The sequence below is a fragment of the Denticeps clupeoides genome, chromosome 17 (assembly GCF_900700375.1).
Source record: "Denticeps clupeoides chromosome 17, fDenClu1.1, whole genome shotgun sequence".
In the NCBI taxonomy this organism is placed as follows: Eukaryota; Metazoa; Chordata; class Actinopteri; order Clupeiformes; family Denticipitidae; genus Denticeps; species Denticeps clupeoides.
In genome coordinates this window covers 2,796,842-2,819,016 of record NC_041723.1, presented here as the reverse complement: position 1 = coordinate 2,819,016, position 22,175 = coordinate 2,796,842, and the positions used below count along the sequence as shown (strand labels likewise).

General features: G+C 49.2%; 1 protein-coding gene across 2 annotated transcripts in view; it reads right to left on the bottom strand.

The window, feature by feature from the left end:
* The window catches only part of syt7a (synaptotagmin VIIa), a 71,805-nt gene that overhangs the window by 7,309 nt on the left and 42,321 nt on the right, over positions 1 to 22,175 (bottom strand). Inside the window, exons 4-7 of one of the 2 annotated variants that reach the window (XM_028957297.1) lie at positions 21,598 to 21,732; positions 13,441 to 13,848; positions 9,993 to 10,109; positions 974 to 1,082 (exon numbers count right to left, since the gene is read on the bottom strand). In XM_028957297.1, the coding sequence (XP_028813130.1) occupies positions 974 to 1,082; positions 9,993 to 10,109; positions 13,441 to 13,848; positions 21,598 to 21,732 (769 nt within the window). Of the gene's footprint in view, positions 1 to 973; positions 1,086 to 9,992; positions 10,110 to 13,440; positions 13,849 to 17,429; positions 21,576 to 21,597; positions 21,733 to 22,175 lie in introns of those variants that run through there. The other variant, XM_028957298.1, reaches the window with a different exon arrangement.

Below are 22,175 nucleotides of genomic sequence, written 5' to 3'. Positions count from 1 at the left end.
CCTCCCTTGCAACGTGATAGATGGATGAGGGGGGCGAGTGGACGTGAGGAAAATGTGACTCATGTGAGGTCAAAGCTTAACTCGGCTAATGGAGTTTTATCTGCTGCCTTTTAAAAAATCAACACACACGCACACAGATGTGTGTACTGTCAGCTTGCCCCAGCATGTGTGTGTGTGTGTGTGTGTGTGTGTGTGCGTTCATCCCTGTCCCTGCAGGTATATTATGTGACATGACAGCAGTTGCCCTGCATCTCAGTTTGGAATCCCAGCTGTGCTTCTCCCAGCCACCTCCATCCCGGAGCCTTTACAGAAACCTTCTGGGACCCTCAGACAGGGGGCGTGGCTAACGGGAAAGCAGTGTCATTACCGCGCCAGGGCAGTGACATGCTGCGCTCCCTCAGGGACGCTGACAAAGCGATACGAGTTGTACTCAGCTCACTTTATATGTACAGAAAACATCCAGAGACTCACTAACACACCTCTGCTTGGTTAGTGTCACAGACTCCGCCCAGCAGTTAAGGGGCAGTGGTGGCCTAGCGGTTAAGGAATCAGAAGGTTGCCGGTTCGAATCCCGATCCGCCAAGGTGCCACTGAGGTGCCACTGAGCAAAGCACCGTCCCCACACACTGCTCCCCGGGCGCCTGTCATGGCCGCCCACTGCTCACTCAGGGTGATGGGTTAAATGCAGAGGACAAATTTCACTGTGTGCACCGTGTGCTGTGCTGCTGTGTATCACATGTGACAATCACTTCACTTTCTTTCTACTTTCAGGTTGTGCCTCTGCTGGAGTCTGATTGCCAGGATGTTGCTGCAGCAGGAGGGAGGCCTTTTCCTGTCTATTGGGGAGTTTTAGTTTTTTCTGTTTTGACTGACTGCTGTTCATGTCCCTTGACTCCTTAAAGTTGGAATTTGTCTTGTGTTCGTTCTGTGTGTTTGTGTGTCCTGCAGTCAGATGTCCGGAAGAGTTTCTCACCATCACCATGTCTCCAGTGAGGGAGTTGGCGAGGTCGGAGACCGAGGAGTGTCCGTCTGCGTCTGGAGGTGGTCCCTTAGGACTGTTACCCGGCTTACTGCCCCCGGTCCTACTGAGAGAAGGACAGACAGAGGGGAGGAAGGGGCGGAGTTAATCAGCGTCCCAGCCGGTGAACCAGGGCTGAAGCTCAGCGTCCTCACGCCAGCCCATGCCGCGGGAGGGCTAGCATGCTAGGCTAACACCTGCCGCTAACCTGCAGCCCAGGGCCCAGTCTCCAAGTGACGCCCATCATCATATTTAACACACTTATTTGTTTAGTATCGGCCTAAGTCCCAAAACTCACACACACAGCCATCCCATTTACCTCTTCATCCGTACACACACACACACACACCCACACCCACACACAACTTCTGCAACACACACACACAACCTACAGCATAGACAGAGTAAAACAAACAGCGAGAAATCTGTCGGCTGGAGACGTGAGAAAAGACGAAAATGAGGGAGACAGAGAGATCGATTATTTACAAAGAGCATTAAAGATGTGGCTGGAGAGGAGAATGGGGCTGGAATGACTGAAACCATCGATAAAATCAATAATCAAAATCAATAAAAACACAAAATTCCCAGTCACCAACTCAAAGTGCTGCCGACATCATGAGAACACGGCGAGAACGAGAGAGAGAGAGAGAGAGAGAGAGAGAGAGGGGGGTGAGCGTAAACTCTGATTGGATCGGCTGCGGCGAAAAGACCTCATTAACACACACACAAACACACACTCGACAGAACTGGGAGAAAGAAAGACTCCGACCGATGACGGGATGAAAGGGGCGGAGGGTCGCGTGACGTGAATGTCCCAGAGACGTGGCGGGCGTGTAAACCGGAGATGGCGACGGGACGAGAGAGAGCATGACGGAGAGGAGAGAAACATTGCTCTGTTAAGAGAGGAGGCAGCAGATTAATAGCGCGAACAGAAACCCAGACGCCGACAAAATAACACACACACACACACACACACACACACACCGCCACTTTAACAAGACAAAACGGAGCTGCAAGAGAGTAGAGGCCTGAAAAAAAAACAGAAAGGAAGAGAGTGATTTAGTGCAGTCAGTTTCAGACAGGAGAGAGAGAGAGAGAGAGAGAGAGAGAGAGAGAGAGAGAGAGAGAGAGAGAGAGAGAATAAAGGCATAAAGAAACAGCAGGGAAATTTTTTTTGAAGAGAAAGGAGAAGAAATGCAACGAAAAGAGGAAGTTATAGACTAGAATTTACCACACAGAGCTACATCACTTACTGATAGACCAGACAGGCATGAGAAGAAAGAAAGAAAGAAAGAAAGAAAGAAAGAAAGAAAGAAAGAAAGAAAGAAAGAAAGAAAGAAAGAAAGTAAATAACTTAAGCAAAGTAAGACACATAAGACAGGACACCAACAGGGAGGTAAAGCATACACACACTCTCAGACCCACCGACACACACTCACTTCCCTGTGCCTTTAGAGTGCCGAAGCTGTGGAATTGAGACCGGACGGGCTGCAGCACTCTAAACGGGCGGACAGGACGTGGGGCGAAGGGCAGACCGCCGGTCCCATGAGCTGCTCCCGTCACGAATGCTTTATAGCGCCCTATAACGCATCCGCTCGGACATGCTGGGAGGGTCATGTGGGCGGGGCCGGCTTTGGCTGGGAGGACCGTCTGTATGTCTGTCTGAACTCGGTTCTCCGGCCTCATGCTGCAGGTTTGTTCGGGTTCCAGACGTCTGTGAGCAGGGGATGCAGGCAGAACAGGCAGAACAGGCAGGCAGGCAGGCAGGCAGAGACACAGGCGGACAGACAGAGGGGAAGGTGTAGGGCCAAATGTTGCACAATTAGTGCTAGTTAATTGTGTTTTAAAAAGTGTAGTTAAAAAGTGTTTTGTGTTTTAATCGGTGTGTTCGTTTCACTGTCTGGAACAGGGTGCTGCTGCTGCTGATGATACGCATGTGTCTGACCATTAGAACACCCTCCAGTTATTGATCTCTCAAGCTCTCGCCCATCGGGGTGGTCAGTGAAGGACTCCTAACTCCCAAGCGTGCAGAAAAACCTCCAAACGGGAGTTTAACTCCCATAATTCTGACCACGCCCAACCGCATGTATCACTGTCGTCCGTGTTCCTGAACGATATGCACACGACCTCTGCTCTGCACATCTTCCTCTTCATCTCCCCTCCCAGCTGCACAATGCTAGCAGGTCAACCTTCTCGACCTCCCCCAAACTCATTTCTGAAAAACCCAGAAGATCAACGTCGTGTGACATTGGTGAATGTGCCTCCACTGCAACGGTCCAAATATCCCACCTCACACCTACCGACACTGGGACTACATGCACCACCGAATAAATCTGCATATTAAGCACGTTTAAACAGGAATGCATTTTAGATTCGTGTTTACAGATTATTACAGATCGTAGCAGCGCTGCAGTGACTGGGAGCCGCCTGTAGAGGGCACAGCCCACCCCTAAAACCCCACAACAGCGCTGCAAAGCAGGACATAATAAAGTAGTGATGGGAGGTCTGAGTGTGTGTGTGTGTGTGTGTGTGTGTGTGTGTAGGGAAGGGTTGAAGGAACAGACGAATGGACAGACAGACAGAGAACACAGCATACAAGGAGGATATATAACAGGTACAGGTGAGCGCGCCTCTTCAACACACACTCACAAAGGGGGAGCGCACACACACACACGCAGAGGCAGGCGGGCCGTTTGGGTGTCACCGTGACCTGTGATACTATCCTGTGTGTTACCTGACCACGCCCAGGCGTGTGTTCAGCTCGTGTGGGACAACGATAGAGACAAACACACTCTGCTTCAGATGAAGAGAGACGCAGATAAGAAACACTCCACCCCCCAACCCCACAACATCCCAAAAACAGGCAGATCACAGTTACACACATCTCTGAACTAAAACGCAATTTGTAGTGAAAGAGAGAGAAACGCACACATACACACACAACGTTAAAAAAAACATCACTCAGTCTGGCAACTACTGAGGTCTACACACACACACACACACACATCTGAACCCAAAAGCAATTTGTAGTGAAGGAGAGAGAAACACACACAAACACACAATGTTAAAAAAAAAAAAAAAATAGAATAATAACAATGCACTCAGTCTGGCAAACACTGAGGTCTACACACACACATCTGAACCCAAAAGCAATTCGTAGTGAAAGAGAGAGAAACACACACAAACACACAATACATACACATGCATCTAAACCCAAAAGCAATTTGTAATGAAAGAGGGAGCAACACGCACACGTGCAATATGATATTATAACAAGATTATTCATAAAAAATGCACTTTCATTGTCACTCTCACAGCAAATACTGATCTGCACACGAAACACGGCCTATTAGCACTCTTCTTCCTTCCCCTGTCAGCTCGACTCCTCCTCTTTTCCACCCAACCCGTCGCAGAAGCCATGGGTGGTTCATCCCACTGGTGTTTAAACGGGTGAAAATATAGCATCTCACGCCACCCCCGACGCTACATTACCACACGCTGCGCGCCGAACACACGCACACAGAGGAGGAGGACGAGTGGATCCGGCACTACACGCGCCAGCGCAGTTCCTCTCACCAACTCTCCCACACGCAAAGCAACCGAACTGCATTCAATCTGCGATCGGCTCAATTAGAACCCTCGCCGCAGATCAGCCATGAGTCGCATTTTCTCACACCGACGTGCATCCTGCCAACACAATCGCCGCTGAAGCTTCCAATAGCAGCAAATGGCTACAGAGGTGACACCTGCATCAAGAATGCGCGACAGCTGTGTGTTTGTGTGTGTGTGTGTTCTTAAAAGTAAAAAAAAAAAAGAGAATCCAGCACAAACTAGCGTAACTACACAACGACACAGCATGTGAAGACAAGACGCGACAACTAACGCAAGGACGAAAAACGACAGGCGCCCGACACCATCCCAGCGCCAGTAATAAAATGTTATGTGTGTGTGTGTGTGTTTTCCGCAGGCAGAATATTGCAATTTTGCACGCTGCATGCTGGCCTACAGACCAACAGGCCGCTGAGCTCCAGAATAACTGCGTCAGCAGGCGGCGGAACCATCCAACCGGCTACGACAGCAGCTTCCACCATGGCTACACCCGTTACTATAGAGTTACAGTTACTCCGCCAACAGTATCTACAACTGAGATGTACTACGAGGTAAAGGAAACGTGCGGGGAAACGAGAGGGTTTAAAACATAATAGGGGCAGTGGTGGCCTAGCGGTTAAGGAAGCGGCCCCGTAATCAGAAGGTTGCCGGTTCGTATCCCGATCCGCCAAGGTGCCACTGAGCAAAGCACCGTCCCCACACACTGCTCCCCGGGCGCCTGTCATGGCTGCCCACTGCTCACTCAGGGTGATGGGTTAAATACAGAGGACACATTTCACTGTGTGCACCTTGTGCTGTGCTGCTGTGTATCACATGTGACAATCACTTCACTTTCTTTAGTTGACAGAGGCGATCGATCCCCTTTCACCTCCTCGGCATCCATTTTCGCACCTCTCTTGCGATAATTAAGGCGCATTTCCTGACAACGATGGCCGAGAATCATACGGAGAGGATACTATAGCTACACAACCCCAGCAACTGCAAAAACCGCGTTACTTACTGCGGTGATTTTACTCCCAGCCATGAATGCGCAATTTATCACGCCTTCTCACCCACCGCCTATACCAGTCGCAGCTCATTGGCTGTTTTCCCATATTAGCAAGGATGAAGACGTCACTTCAGCAGTCACCTCGACCTCCCAGCATCCATCCATTCTCGCGTCTCCCATTTACACTCATTAAAAGGCCTAATGCAACATCAAACATCTACCATTTGGGTAATGTCATCCCACCACGCTTCAAAGTGAAGCCCACTCTGCTCGTACTGATCCTGGTGACAGCAGAGCGAGGGGCTTCCAGGAATCAATGCTTTTGAAATTCGACTCGGTGATGTGGCTGTCATCATCGGTTAAGGCTGAGTTGTCATGTAATAATAAAGCCTTTGCAGCTCTAGATGTGGCAACGTCCATGAATGAGCTCCATCGTCCTGCTCCTTCCTCTCAATGCTTTTCTCTCCAATCGGCCCAGACCCAGATCTGTACCCACATCAGTGTCCCAAGATCAGTACAAAGGAGGGATCTTGGATCAACCCTGCTGAAACAACAGCAAAATGCTTCTTATTCTGTAGACCAGCCCGGTTGCCAGGAAAACCCAACTGAAGCTGGTGAATCTGGCTTGTGAGCCCTGAGCCGCAAGCTAGTCAAACAAACTGGGTTCAGCTTCATCAGCTGAATCTAGCTAGCATGGTAGTCAATAGTGGCACTTAAAAAAAAAAACTGTCACCAAAGGAACCGCAGGTTCTAGTTGGTGTGCAATGGCAGAACTATATGTAGATCGGTTCTAGGGCAGCTCCCACGGCTCCATTCTAGTACAACCCATGCTTGTGGCAGCAAAACGACACAGGGAATTACTTTCAAACCCTAAGTGTGAGGCTTGTTTGCTAGTGTAAGGCCAAAGGCATCATTTCCATAAATATCTAAAAGGAGGACAAACCACGTATTAATTATGTGTATCTTGAAGGAGAGAAACTATACACACTACACATTCCTGTCACCCAGAACCCGATATTTAAAGGTCCCCTGACGTGAATTTTGCTTTTATATCGGTCTTATTTGTTCGCTAATACTGTATCTGAAGTCTCTTTCTGAAATGCAGGCGTGGTTCAGGTGAGTTACAGCCACTTTTATCCAGTCCCACAGTGAGATTTCCCAGCTACAGTGTCTGTAGTGCCACTAGGAGAGCGGCCTATAGAAGTTGAGGGGGAATTCGCAGAAATGACGTCATCAACGCCATTCACCAACCACAATGTATGGCGAAGACAGGAAGTCCTGTCAGCGTTTTTTCCGGAATAAAAAAAAATTCCCCTTGTGACAAAATAAGGGGACAAATTCTCTGTGAACGGCGAAGCCACTGCAGGACCATAGACAGGCTAGGGGTACTTGTTAATGATTAAAAAAAAAATTTAAATGGGAGGAGCCTGATGATTGACAGCTCTCAGGCACCCAACTTGCATCATTCTTAAACCTGCCAGCCAACATTAAGCCCCATGCTTAATGTGCGCCCATTTGAAAACTACACTTCGTAGTATCTCTCTCCTTCTGAGGGCGGGTTGGATTGGCATGTTGGGATGGTAGAGAACCGAGCCGCACGTCTCCTCGCTACTGCGGTGAGCTGTTAAGCTGCACCTGCGAGCGGCGAGGGCTTAGTTGAGACCGCAGCTGCGCGTGATACGTACCTCTGGTTTATTTTTAACTGTGAGTGTGTGGCAAACACAGATGTTAAGTAAGAGCACAGGGTACGCGAAGGCCGTTTAACGGAGGTTGGTTCCTGTCCCCCTTCTTCTTTTGAATTGGCGGATTGGCGGGTGGATGAACTGAAGGAGCTGCTGAAGGCTGAGAGAAGGAGGGATGGATGGAAAGGTGAACAAACTCCTTTTAGAGGTGATGGATTGGGATGGTGACACTCATCCGTCAGAACCGACGCACCGCCATCCACCTGCAGCGAGCATTTCAGAGAAATTAGAACAAGGTTCTCTAAATATAGAGCTGAAAGAGCCATGGAGCCGCAGCAGGAACACGCAGGCAGAGAACCTCCACCAGATGGGTGCAAAGACGGGAAATCTTGTCGGGATTTAAGGCGTACTACCGAGATCTAAATTAACTTGTTAATACGCTAACAGAGCTGACATTTCCACTCCTCACCTCCCACCATCCAGAGCAAAGACCCGTACGTTTACTGCCATTTATCGCCGCAGAGTGAGAATTATACCCCGACGATCGCCGCGAGGGGCATTTCTGGATTAACTGACCAAAGCGAGGCCGGCGTCCAAAAAGAACAGGGGGATCAATGGAGAATGCCTGTGTGCTTAAGAAGGACCCATACTGGTTCACAAAGCTGTGCAGGCAGTGATCAGAGTGAAATTGGTTGGATGATTTACTGTTTTTTTCAGCCTCGCTGAGCCATGAGATCACGTCATTGATCTGAAAGCAATTTGTCCACATTGATTTTGGTGAGTTTTCATGATACATTGAACTTCCACTGATTGACATGCCTCTTGAACACAAGGAAAATACTGAAAAATGAGCTACAGCCCAGAGTTCCCTTTGGGGGAAAAAAAAAAACCTCCATTTATCTGCTGCTCTTCCCAAGATCTTCCCAATCGGCCCGGAGCGACGCAGAGTTCCATGTGCTGATCATTGGAAGACGCTCTAGGGGCTCGGCTGGCTGAGTGATGGGTTGATCACTAGGACACCGGCATCTGAAGATGTAGGTGTAAATACACGTGGAGAGACCTGAGACAGGACGATGTAGGAGAGGAGATTAATGGCTGTGTGTGTGTATTGAGTGTGTGTATATTGAACAAGGTTAATATGTCTGGTAATTATTGGATCCTTTATATCTTTCTGGACGACTGACCTGTCTGCAGCCACTCGAGTTGAGTTTGATTAAAACCCAAAGGGAAATGTGGAGGACAAGAAGGAAAGGGGGGGGCAAGCCGGTCCCTCCTTCCCCTCGAGGGAGGATGAATGTGTGTAGGACGGCACCCGTCATGGTGCTCCCCCATTAGAAACGTGTTACAGATGCATCAGCGGAACCAGCCTCTCCAGTAAATCTAACTCTGGGCCAAGGAGCATGCTGTGTGTGTGTGTGTGTGTGTGTGTGTGTGTGTGTGTGTGTGTGTTTTCACACACAAATGCACACACCGAGCCCATTAATCATGGGAGCAATTTCAGTTGTGTGCTCAGAAAAGTACACAAACACACACACACACACACACATTTTTTCTATCTTAGTGTGGTCCTGGTGTAATACGTGTGTTGTGTTTTACTATTAGGGACCTGAAAAATGTTCCCATTCTACTGCCATTTCTTGTAATCAATATGGAGCATGTTTTCATGGCCCTATATAAGACATAGTGCATTGGGAGTCTTCACAAATGTCAGGTTCACTAGTTCATTGATCAAAATTCTTGAATAAAAGAGCATGCTAGCAGACTTAGTCCAGAGAAAACCATATAAGTGTGGCCAGATTGGGCAGTAAATGACTTTTAAGCTTAGCACACTATACTAAATTTACAGTTCTCCGTTTTGGTGCATTTTTGTACTTGTACTTTTGACATGGTTTGTTGAAACAGCAATAAAGGGTTTCATTAATCAATTTTTTTAACCATCCGGAATGAGGAAGTAGGGTTCATGAGAGTTGACAATCGTGATTACAGGCTCATCTTATGGGTGTCAGAAGTAATTACACACCCTCGAAAAGGGCTGGGTGGGTAAAAAAAAAGCAGCTACTTCTTCTCTTTATCTATTCGTTTCTGTAAATCCTGACCAACACAAACACCGTGACATTAGGTAGCACAACCAATGCACTCTTACAGCACTTCAAAAATTGGGGCCTAAGACATGAAAAAACAAATTAGGCCCAAAGACAAATACACATACGACGCACAATCTATAACGTGCAGTAAATCCTGTGACAGCTTTACTGCGCCACAGCAGGTTGTGTGGTCTGTATGTTGCTCAGCCGTGATTGGCTGCCTGAATGAAGAGATGCTTACTGCAGACAGTTTAAGAAGAGCTGACAGCAAGCAGAGTTCAACCGTCCTTTTATTCCTGTTTTTTATTCTATGACTGTTTGTGTTTCCGCATGTGAATAGATAGATGCTCCGACCGCGTTCTGATGGGGTTCCACCGCGATTCCACTGTTCTTTCCTGAAGCTTATCAAGCCACAGGAAATAAACAGCAGCCAAAATCACCACTTCACGCAGAGAACATCCATCACATAATTTCTCTCTCTTTCACACACAACCCATATTAACATGAAAACTGTCTCTCTGGCATGTGAGCACAGGTGTTTACACACACACACACACACGCACACACACACACACACACACACACACACACGTACACATGCCGGCAGGTACCTCTTGTCAGGTGGCGTCTCTTGACTGGCAGGAGCCTCTTGAAGGTCTGGAAGGTTGGCAAAGTCATCCTGCTCTGCCAAACCAATTGCCAAAGACAAAACCACCATCTTTCCCTCTCTACTCACACACACACACACACACACACAAGAGGGGAGAAGGAGGAACGGGAGCAGGGAAGAAACAGAGGTTAAAGTGGGAAAAAAAACAGTCGTGCAGAGGCAGGACAGGGTCAGTTCAGACTTGAGGGGTGGCTTACACACCAGAAATCAAAAATCAACATTCAGAATCGGGGGTTTTATGCATCATAGGATGCATTTTCTAGCCAACAATGATTTAGGGACACTACGTGCAAACAGGGACATTGGTTCAACCCTCAAGGTAAAAGTTATTTTCAGTGTGGTTTTAATATCCTACAGTACCTGATAAAAATAAACTATGAAGCTGCACCTTAAAATGTTATTACGAGGAAACATTACACCTACTTAAAACAAATGTACGTGACTGGTTACTGTAAGTGTAATTTCAGTATCATTTAATGGGAAGCTTATTCACCATACCATACAGAGTAAGACGCCAATGTACTAAACACTAATCAATAGACTGTGGTTAAAAGAACACCACAGATTTTAGAAAATCAGTCATTGACATTTGTTTAAAGTTAAATCTGAGTGTGGGACAAAATGTCTGGCCAGTACAGTATGCCACTGTAACGACCTTCACCCTCTTACAATGAATGACAAGATGGATTCTATTCTATTCTATTCTATTCTATTCGGGTTTTGTTCTCTCCACATGCCAGGTTCTGTATGATCTCTCTTCCTCTTCTCTTCTCATGTGAATGCAGTGACAAATGACGATTCATTGCTAAATGTTCTTTTGATATTTACTGTAGCTGAGTGCACACTCAAATGCATACACGCACACACAGGAATAATATTCAAAAATACATAATATCAAATGATTATGATTAAAAGGGAGAAATCATGTCTATTCAGTTCAATTAATTCAGAAAAAAAAGACGACCAACCCTGACATTTTGCCCGGCAGTAAATGTCAAGGCCACGGTCCGCTTCAGACCTGGTCACCCAAATTCCCCTGAGCCTCAGCTGAACGAGCTTTCAGCATCCACTTCTCATTCCCTGACATAAAACACCACAGCGAGTTCTGACCTGCTTTCTAATAGGCTGAGAGGAATCCTGGGAGTGACAATACAGACATCAGCTTTTGCATGAATATAACAGGCCAGAAATCAATAAATACATTATCAAAATACGGCACTTTTCTATGAAACTGAAACAATAGAAAAACATTTAGACGAATATATCCGACTGTTTTTTTTTTTTTCTATTAAACTATTGGCCGTTAAAAAAGACATATCATGTGTGTGTTTAGTGGATTTATATTCATTATATTCATCTGGAACGTATTCAGGCTTCATCTGCAGCCCCTAATCGGTCGACTAATTTCCGAAGAATTTCGGAATCCCAAAAATCCCTGCATAAACATGTACACACACAGTGGCCAAAATCCGAGACCCTTGTCTAAGAAAGTCCCGTAAAAAGAAGCGGGATGTTGAGGCGGAGGTCAGGTGGAGTTCGCACAGCGCTCATATTTCTCTCTCCACCCCCAGCCACGCTTCATTAGGGACTTCTGGACTAATTGTTTCTATTTGAGTGAAGAACCCATTGCGGGAAGGTTCTCCGCCGTTTTCTGGGTCGCCGCGCTCCTCCGCCTCGCTTTCCCTATTTTCTGCAGCTCCCTTTGCAGTTTTTTTTTTTTTTTTTTTACTAATCCCCTTTCCCCCAATCGCCACGACCTGTCCAAGCCCCCCCACCCGCAGCCCAAACCCTTCTCCTGTTCAGAAGAATCCGCAGCGCTGCGCTTGGCCCTCCGGCACCGCCGCTTTAATCTCATTTCCCTCCTTTCAGCTCTTTCTCAGACCTCCTAATAGCCACTCGCTCTCTAAATATAATGGTTATAAAATCGTCCGCCTCCCACTCAGGATGTCAACCATGAACAGGTCACCGGCAGCTTCGGCACAAAATAAAAAGGTACAACCAGCTGCTGCGTCACACAAAAAGTCACACGGACAGGTGTCCTGCGCTCTCATTGGCTGAAGATCACTGGTGACTCTGCCAGATGCTTGGCGTGCTGGACATCTGGTGGAGACGGGGAAATAAATGTAACTTCTGAGGAATCCCACAGCAATTCGCTTATTTAAATTTCATTTCCAATTAATTCACTGTCTGCGGGGAGTTTGATGAGCACCTTTCCCACACCGTTTTAAATATTCCTTACTGGACAACACCGTCCTGCGTCTTCTAAGTCTTGCACGTTGACATACACTATCAGGCAAACGTTTGGACACCTGCACATTTATGGGTTTTTTATATTATAGGACAGTAGTATTCCAGGAGTATGAAATAATACATGTGAGGTTAGGTAGTTTTGCTGTGATGGCAGCAGTTCGCACTCTTGTCTCCTCTCCACCACCTTAGGTTGGATGACGGGGACGGCCAAGGGTCTCATCGTTCATTAGACACCGAACCGCCGAGTGAAGGGAGACGCTGTTGTGCGTTCAGACACTCGGTCCTATTAAAAATCAGCCTCAGGGGTCTTGTATGTCTTAGTGATTATATGGCTCTTGCGTTTGTGTGTCCCCGCTTCCACTGCCCCTGTTCGTCCAGTTCAACTTAATTCCATGTATTAAATCCATATAACTCACCTGCGCCTGGGTCATGAGCAGGTTCATCAGTCATATTTCACTTTCTCCTGCTACAAAAATGCTAAACATGTTTCTTGCGTTAGATTCTACAAGACGGCCACAGAGTCGGCGCGTCCACACCTTTGACGGTTTGGACAACATTTCGCCATCAGGTGGGAACTGTTCCTGACCGCAGACATATAAAATACACTCATTACAAAACGCGCGAGCTGTAATTCAACAACGAGAGGGGATGCGAGTACGGAAACCAGCTTTACGGCGCGAGCTGCGGCCTCCCACATCCACCGCTTCTGGCTTTTTTCAGGCCCTCGTTCGGCCCCGTCGCCTGAGCAACACACGCACAGCCCCGCAATGCCGGGACTAGAAGACAAACTGGACAAAACAGACACACACACACACGCACACACACACACACGCATTCAGAGTGTGCACTCAGGAGTCCAGTTGTTTGGTTATAAGATATGAAAATGAAGTTTAGGCTGTCGTTAGAACTTGGAATTAAACACCAATTTCCGGGTGCTATGTAAGACATAGCATGTCATGCGTCTGGTGTGTCTGTGTAGGTCCTGAAGCCATAAAGGCATTAAACACACACACACACACACACAGACTATGTCTCATATATCGGCAGAAAATACAGGCCTATACAGAATATCATCCCACAGGTGGGACAAAAGACAAGTAAAAACAGCAGAGAAGAAGCAGAAGAAAAGTGGAACTCACAGAAAGGACTTGACGTCCAGCCCTCGTTTTCGGACCTCTCCCATCATGTGGTCCCAGCTTCCAGGATCGGCCCGACTCCGGCCCACGCCCCCCCCTCGGTACCCGGGAGACCCGCCGCCCCCTCCAGCTCCCGCTCTGGCTGGGCTCCCCCTGACCCCCCGCCCTGTCCCTCGGCCCGCAGCCCCGCCCCCGGCCCCGCCTCCTCTCTCTGGCGTCGGGTGGAGCTCCCCCAGGCTCTGCGAGATTGGTGGGAAGTCCTTCAGGCTGGCCAGGGGCGGGGCATGGCCCAAGGGCTGCTGAAGACTCTGTTGCCGCAGCAACGTGCGTGGGCGCGCCGGCGCTCGTGACGACGAGGGGTTGGGGTCCACCGCGGCGGCGGTGGACGGGAGGGCGGAGTCAGCAGAGAAGCTGCGTGGACACAGGAACAGGGCGGGGGAGGAGGGGCGGAGACAGATGTGAGTGACGGGAGACAGCAGGAGAGACGGGGGGACCAGGAAGACAGGTTGGCGGGGCGCGGGACGCGACGCGGAGCGCGACAGGTCGAGGGAGGAGTTCAGGGACGCGGGACAGAGGTGACAGGCGGGGGGGAAGTGAGGAGGACGCGGACAGGAGGAGAGGTTGAGGCGGGGAGAGAGGGGGGACAGGGCGGGCGACGGGGGGGAGGGGGGCGGAGGGGCGAGGAAGAAGAGGAGAGAGGAAGAGAGGAGGATGAGGCTGACGCAGTAGCAGCAGTAACACAGGTAACAGAAGATGCCGCAGCCCGGTGGCTCCGCGTGGGCGTGGCAGTGGGCGTGCTCGGCGGAGGGCCGGCGGCTCGCGTGCGGGTGTGTGTGCGCCGGGTGAGCGTGCGGCGTGTGCGGCGCGTGCGTTGGCTTGCGTGCGTGTGCGGCCCGGCGCGCCTGTGCTGGTCGCGAGTGCGCGGAGTGGGCGTGGCGCGGCGCCTGCGGGCCCTGCCTCGGCGAGGCCCTCCTAGAGATCCCCATTATTCCGGGTCCCCGAGTCTCCGCCGGTTCCAAGTTCTCTCCCTCCGTCGCTCTCTCGCTTTTAAACACCTCCTCCACCTTCAGCCTCCCCCAACAGCCAATCACCTTCTCCGCCCGCAGCTTCCATCAGTAGCCCCTCCTCCTCTCATTAGCCTTGTTTCACTCCAGTTAAACTGTGACAAACTCTTTTGGGCCACACACACACACACACACACACACACACTAAATAAACATAAATAGCTGTTACACACAGCAACACAAAGCTGCACGCATCTAAAAACACACACACATTCATGTCCTGTAGCACGGGACGAACACACACACACACACACACACACACAGCTTCATGTCCTGTAGCACGGGACAAACACACACACACAGCTTCATGTCCTGTAGCACGGGACAAACACACACACACGGCTTCATGTCCTGTAGCACGGGACAAACACACACACACAGCTTCATGTCCTGTAGCACGGGACAAACACACACACACAGCTTCATGTCCTGTAGCACGGGACAAACACACACACACAACTTCATGTCCTGTAGCACGGGACAAACACACACACACACACAGCTTCATGTCCTGTAGCACGGGACAAACACACACACACACACACAGCTTCATGTCCTGTAGCACGGGACAAACACACACACACACACAGCTTCATGTCCTGTAGCACGGGACAAACACACACACACACACACAGCTTCATGTCCTGTAGCACGGGACGAACACACACACACACACACACAGCTTCATGTCCTGTAGCACGGGACAAACACACACACACAGCTTCATGTCCTGTAGCACGGGACAAACACACACACACAGCTTAATGTCCTGTAGCACGGGACGAACACACACACAGCTTCATGTCCTGTAGCACGGGACAAACACACACACACGGCTTCATGTCCTGTAGCACGGGACAAACACACACACACAGCTTCATGTCCTGTAGCACGGGACGAACACACACACAGCTTCATGTCCTGTAGCACGGGACAAACACACACACACGGCTTCATGTCCTGTAGCACGGGACAAACACACACACACAGCTGGTACCTACTGTATCCTGGAAAACACACGCGGGTGCTGACGTGGGAGCTGCTCTCATTACAGTCGCCGCCGCGGTGTCCCCCAGGACAGGAGGTCCTCGGCGTGACGGCGGAAATCTGAATTCCAACTGCGGCCCCGCATTCCGACTTCTCATATCAAATCCCATCTCCGTGTTTTACACCCATACGGAGCCACTGAGTGGCACATTTATCTCCTAGTTCTGGAGAAACGGTTCACAAACTTCTAACAGTGAGTGGCACTTCGGATCATATCTGGGTCTCCAAGTGCCGCAAGTATGACGGATCTTATTTATTATTGACTGTCATCCACTGTCAATGATGCAGTCAAGACAGTGCGAGTATACTTACTGTGAGAACAATAACTACACCGCATGTAAAGTCACAGGGCCACCAGACAGAGTTATCGTACCACAGTTTGAGAATTAAGGTTCTAGAGTGAAAATGGATCGGAGGTGAGGAGAGGATGAACAATTCAGCAAAAAAAAAATTATAATTAAAAACGTGTACTTAAGTAACTATAATTAAATAACAGGGCTGTCAATCGATTACATTCCTGCTAATTAATCCCATATATTGCAACAATTGACCTTTGACCTTTATCCTGCACTTGCTGCTTATTGCATTTCTGGTTAGACCTAAACTGCATTTCATTGCCCTGTATTTGTACATGTGTAATGACAATAAAGTTGAATCTAATCTAATTTAATCGCAAATAATCACAATCAATTATTAAAGATAAAGGCTAAAGTTGGATATAACGCATATTTTAAACTATAAACTATAAACAACACATAAATCACAGCATTAAAGCAATACTCCTGATAGGCCTGTTAAACAGATTCAGATTATTTAATCTGAAGAGTTTACATTGAATTACTATTTGTATTTATTATTAAAAAGAACAACGAAATGATGAAATTGGCAAAGTGTCGGCAACATTAGAAACGACCTGGCATTGAAATGGCATTACAGCAGAGGCAGACGGAGGAATAACTGGGCAGATGAAGGGGGTGCAGGTGGAGAGAGAGCGAGCGAGCGAGCGAGAGGGAGAGACACGGACAGAAAACGGGGTGTGAGACACATTTAGACGCCTGAAAATAGAATCCAATTATGGACGAGAGGTAGCGGGAGGAGGAGAAGTGCGAGGACGGGTGAGGAGAGGAACGAGACGTGAGGCGGTGGGGAGAGAACGATCACGGGCGTGTGGTGTGAGGAGCTGAGGGGAGGCGCGAAAGACGAAAGAGACGTATTTATTCGACTCGTTACTGACGCCTCACCACCCGGGTCGCCGACGTCAGCGCTGCTATACGAAGATCTTGCCACACCTCCGGCCTCCACAGGTGCAGGGAGCGTGACCCCTGACCTCCTGCTGAGCATCCATTTATCGGTGCTGAGGAGGCAGCGCCTATTTTGGTGTTTACGTGAGTGAGACGGACCACCTGCTGCCAGCATCTCTGGTGTTACACCACAGAACACACTCACACGCTTCCACAAAGCAGGGTTGTTAAAATACTGAACATTTCAACTGAAACGTCCGCCACGTGCTTTCGTCTGAACGCCAATTAACACACAGAAAACAGGCGCCGGGGCGTCATGGGTGCGTGACGTGCGGGACTTTTCGACAGATTCTCAGACAAGCTGCTGAGAAAATGTGCAGAATGTAAAAAAACAACAACCCGTATATCTCTTCTGGATTTTTGTCGGTTTCGGCTTGGAAATTTCAGTATCATGACAACCCTACTCTCTCTCTCTCTCACACACACACACACACACACACACACTCCATATTCCCTCCTCACCTGTCATCCATCATTTATCAATTCAAACCTTTTCTACACCTGTGCACAACCACACCTGCACATCGCACACAGGCACATTCACACACACACACACACACACACACACCGTGGAACTCACTTGCTGCTCTTCAGGTCTCCAGCCTGCATGTGGCTCTGCACACTCTGCCACTTGCCCACCGTCATGCTCCTGACGCTGTCGCTGCGCGATGGACCCCCCCCATCCCCAGTGCACCCTGACCCCCCCCTCTGTGACACCCCCACTGCACCGCTGAGGGTTGACAGGGGTGGGGGGGGCACGAGACAAACAGGAGAGGAGAAGAGAGACACACACATCGAGAGAGAAAAGTTGAATCATTGCGTCGCCGTTGGAATTTTGGTCAGTGTCTGGTGTGTGTGTGTGTGTGTGTGTGTGTGTGTGTGTGTGAGAGAGAGAGAGAGAGAGAGAGAGAGAGAGACAGGCAGAACAGGGGTAGGTTAGTGGCGCTACAGCACTGCAGAGGCAGGTAGAGGAGGACAGAGGAGAACAGCGGGTACAGCATGGCAGGCGGCCTGTGGAGAGGCGACTGGACAGAGGTCAGGAGGTCAGCTGTGCATCATTCAACATAAACAATGTTAATTGATCCCCTAATGACCCCAAACGACAACAAGCTGGAAACCGTCTTGTTTCTCTGTGGGGTCAGAACGTTCTCAATATTGACTCTTGTGACACGGAGAGGACACTGTACCACTAGGGGGCACCACCGAACTCAGCCGGCTCTGGTTGGTTCCTGATTTTGAAAGTGCAGCAGGCTGCGAGGTGTGGCGAACGGCCCTGTAGCGCCCCCTGCTGATGGTTTCTCCACACCGGCGGCGAGCTGACCCCACGGAACCGGCGCCCTGACGTGGTCCTGACCAACTGCCCAGCTTGGAGGAAACACCGCGGCCAGATTCGGACTGCTGCAGCCTCCAGAAAGTGTTGAACAAACGCGGCTGACGGCCGCAGATCCAAACGGAGCCCTCTGGGTTTACCGTGCGGGCGCGGCGGCGTTTACTTTGGCTCCTGAGTCCCCTCACATCCTGCACATTATTCAAAGCTTTACAGGAATTAGGAGCGTGTGATGGCCTTTAATTCTTTTCTTCCGGGGCTCCTCCGAGTGCCCCGAGTCGTAAAAACACAACGACTGTGAAGGTCAGACGCTAACCGGCGGTTTGATGGCTACTCGCTATTGACTGGCTTATGGGGATCACTCGTCGGTGTTCCCATCTAATGTTTATTTCCCCGTAGGGGATCGCTGTGGGATCTGCAGCCTCAGACCAGAGACAAACCCAATACACACAAAAACACACACACACACACACACACCAACAGGCTGCACACAGAGCCGCACACAGGTGTGTGCTCCTCAAAGACAGCACCATTCCCAGCTCTCTTTGTCCACCGGGACGCTCCTGACTGCCGGGATTTGGCGGCGAACCGGATCACCCTGAGGCTCGGTGGGCCTCGCCCAGAATGAGCATCAAACGCTCACCCAGGATTAACGAGGCGTGGGCACGAGTCCAGAGAGGCCTGGGCACCAGGCAGGGTCAGGAGAACTGGAGGAGGAGTCAGGGATGGGGGCGGGGCTGTTAGTCAAGGGGCAGAGCTTCAAACACAGGCAGTGCAGCAACAAACCCTTCAGTCACATCAGCACATCAAGAGAAGAAATCCCAGAAATGAATGTGTCGCTCACACACACACACACACGAGGAACGTCACCATGTCTTACTGTAACAGGCAACCCTCTAGAAGTGCCGTGTAGAAACGGGGTGGGGCTTAGCAATGGTCGACTGAGAAGGGGTGGAGCTTAACGTTCGTGCTTTTAGGAGAAAGGGTAGAGGGTTGCCCGTCTCCATGGTAACACCCTGTGGGGTGGGGTGGGGTTGAGAGGATAGCGTGAGCTGCAGAGACCCAGGGGAAGTGGTGTGAGTGCGTGTGAGGGGACTGTGGATGTGATTGTGTGGGTGGGTGTGAGGATGTGTGAGTGTGTGTGTGTGTGTGTGTGGGTGTGTGTGTGTGTGACTAATCGCAGCCTCCCATATTGCACACACCACCACCTCAGTGTCACTGCTGACATTTCTAAAGTCTCGTGCGTGTGCATGTGTCTGTATGGTACTTCACTGTGCAGCTATACTGGTGATTTGTGTTCAAACCATGATTACAATATTTACACAAATAATACACACACATCTGTGCACTTGTGTGGTTGGACAGTGAAATTTACCATTCAGCCCTGAACACGCAAACACACACAGCTGCACAAAATCCTGTGGTGCTGTTCATCCTGGAATTGCGTGGACAGGGTTAGAGGTTAAAGGTTAGTGTTTGTTAGTTCAGGATGAACAACAGCACAGGGAAACATGGATGCTGCAGTCAGCAGCCGCCGCTCTACATCGTACCAGTTTAATTTTGAATTTAGACCTGATTGCCAGGACATGGTGCAAATGACACACAACCGGTCACAACACATTGTGGTCCATTGGTGTTTTTGTGGAAACAAAAGCAAGAACAGAGGGAAATGCTCCTTGCTATAGATACTAAGCAGTCATGCTCACTATTACCGGGCACTTCTGTTCCGTCCAGAAGACAGAGAAACCAAGCTGGATTTGACATTGGTGATGACACCACACCTAACACTTGATGCTTTTTTGGGTTAAGATTGCAGATTTGTAGCGTAGCTGCTTGAGGTTGAAAAGCCCTGACCAACACATATACAGAGTTCTGAGACGGGCGGCGCATCAGATCCCGGTTCCAGTTTCCCAGACAAGGCCTTGTGGTCAAATCTTTGCTGAGATGCAATATTAATTGACACCCAAAGTCACTCCTGATGCCAGTTCGAGAGTGGAGTTAAGATCGTGTCGACGCACCAGCCTATTACGCAGGAAGTTGCCCAATCTGGACTTCTCTGACAACTTTGCTCCTCTCAGTTCTGCATTTGCATTTACACTTATGCCGTTTATCAGACGTCCTTATCCAGAGCGACTTACAATAGTTACAGGGACAGTCCCATTGGAGAAACTCAGGGTTAAGTGTCTTGCTCAGGGACACAATGGTAGTAAGTGGGGTTTGAACCTGGGATTTGTGCTCTTCTGGTTCATAGGCAAGTGTGTTACTCACTAGCCTACACTAGCCTTCTAAAAGCCTGCATAAAGGACTGGATTTAGGAGCTTGGCTCCTGCCCTTTAGAAATATTATTCTCTGGTCTAATCTAGTCATCAACAGTATTTGTGAGTCAACAGATAACCTATTTTTATTGGGAATACATTGAGAATTCTTTTGGTGTCAGAGTCACTTTGGAGAGAGTATGGGCCTAGCGATTAAAGAAAACAAACTTGTAACTGGAAGGTTAACTGAATGCTTCTCAAACTGCCAAGGTGCCACTGAGGTGCCAAGAACACACTGCTCCCCGGGTGCCATTTATGGCTGCCCACTGCTCACTGGGGGTTAAGAACGAAGGACACATTTTGTTTCTTACTTTTGTATGAAATTAATTTTATGACGGGGGGGGTCAGAGGTCACACGTGCGGCTGAAAAATGCACGCCACATTACAATTTGGTGTGAGATTTCTTCAGTGTGAAATTGATGCTCTAAAATTAGCAAAATGAGCAACCCTACCACACGTGCTCATATGTGTCCCGCACTGTACGTGGTTGTTCACTTGCATTATGCTGTGTCCACATTTATGGACTCGGCGTACAGTGGAGGGGGGTAAGTGAACACTCCCAAAAGGATAGATCTGTTCCATCATGAGATAGCGGGCAGGATAGCATTGATCTGCAGTGGCCCTTCACTCTAAAAGAGGGCGTAAAATGAACTTTTGTTTTCCCCTTGTGTGTATAAAGGCATTTATTGTCACATCTGAAGGTCACAATCACTCACAGCTCATCTGCGGAACGTAGATAACATTTTAAACCCTAGCCGGATACTTGCCTGTGAGAGCGTCACCACTATTACATGCTTTCGATGTGTGCAGGTGTTGTTAAATCATTCCAGTGAGAAAAAACAGAACCGGATTGAGAGAACAAATGAATGCCTGAGCAGCGTCTGCAGGTATAATGACGCTCTTCAACCGCATCTCAGCACCTTACAAAACAATCATCATTGTCACGCCAATGAGGGGTTTGCGGAATTGGAAATTAAAAGAGAATTTACTGTCTCGTCTGGAAAAGAGGAGCAGCAGACAGGCCTGACGACCTCCGGGGACAAGTGGAGTTTGGATCGGGGGGGTGAGGTGGGGGGGGTGTCTTACCGGGCACCGGCAACACTCACTTGAGTGAGAGACGGGCATCTCCGTACAGGGCATAGGGGGACATGTTTAACACAAACTCCTTAGGGGGGTAGGAGCTCCAGCGCTGTTGCAGTGAGCTGCTGTCATTGTTATTCCAAAAGTCTCTGTCTACATCACTACAGCCAGAGAGAGAGACAGGTCAAAACACACACGCACACACACACACACACACACACACACACAGTCTTCCTCACAACAATCAGACAGAGAGACAGGTCAAAACACACACACACACACACAGTCTTCCTCACAACAATCAGACAGAGAGACAGGTCAAAACACACACACACACCCCCCACCCCCCCCCCACCCCACACACACACACACACACACACACACACACACACACACAGGATCTACTTCACTACAGCCAGACAAACAGACAGGTCAAAACATACACACACACACACACACACAAACAGTCTTCCTCACAACAATCAGACAGAGAGACAGGTCAAAACATACACACACACACACACACACACACACACACAGTCTTCCTCACATCAATCAGACAGAGAGACAGGTCAAAACACACACACATACACACAGTCTTCCT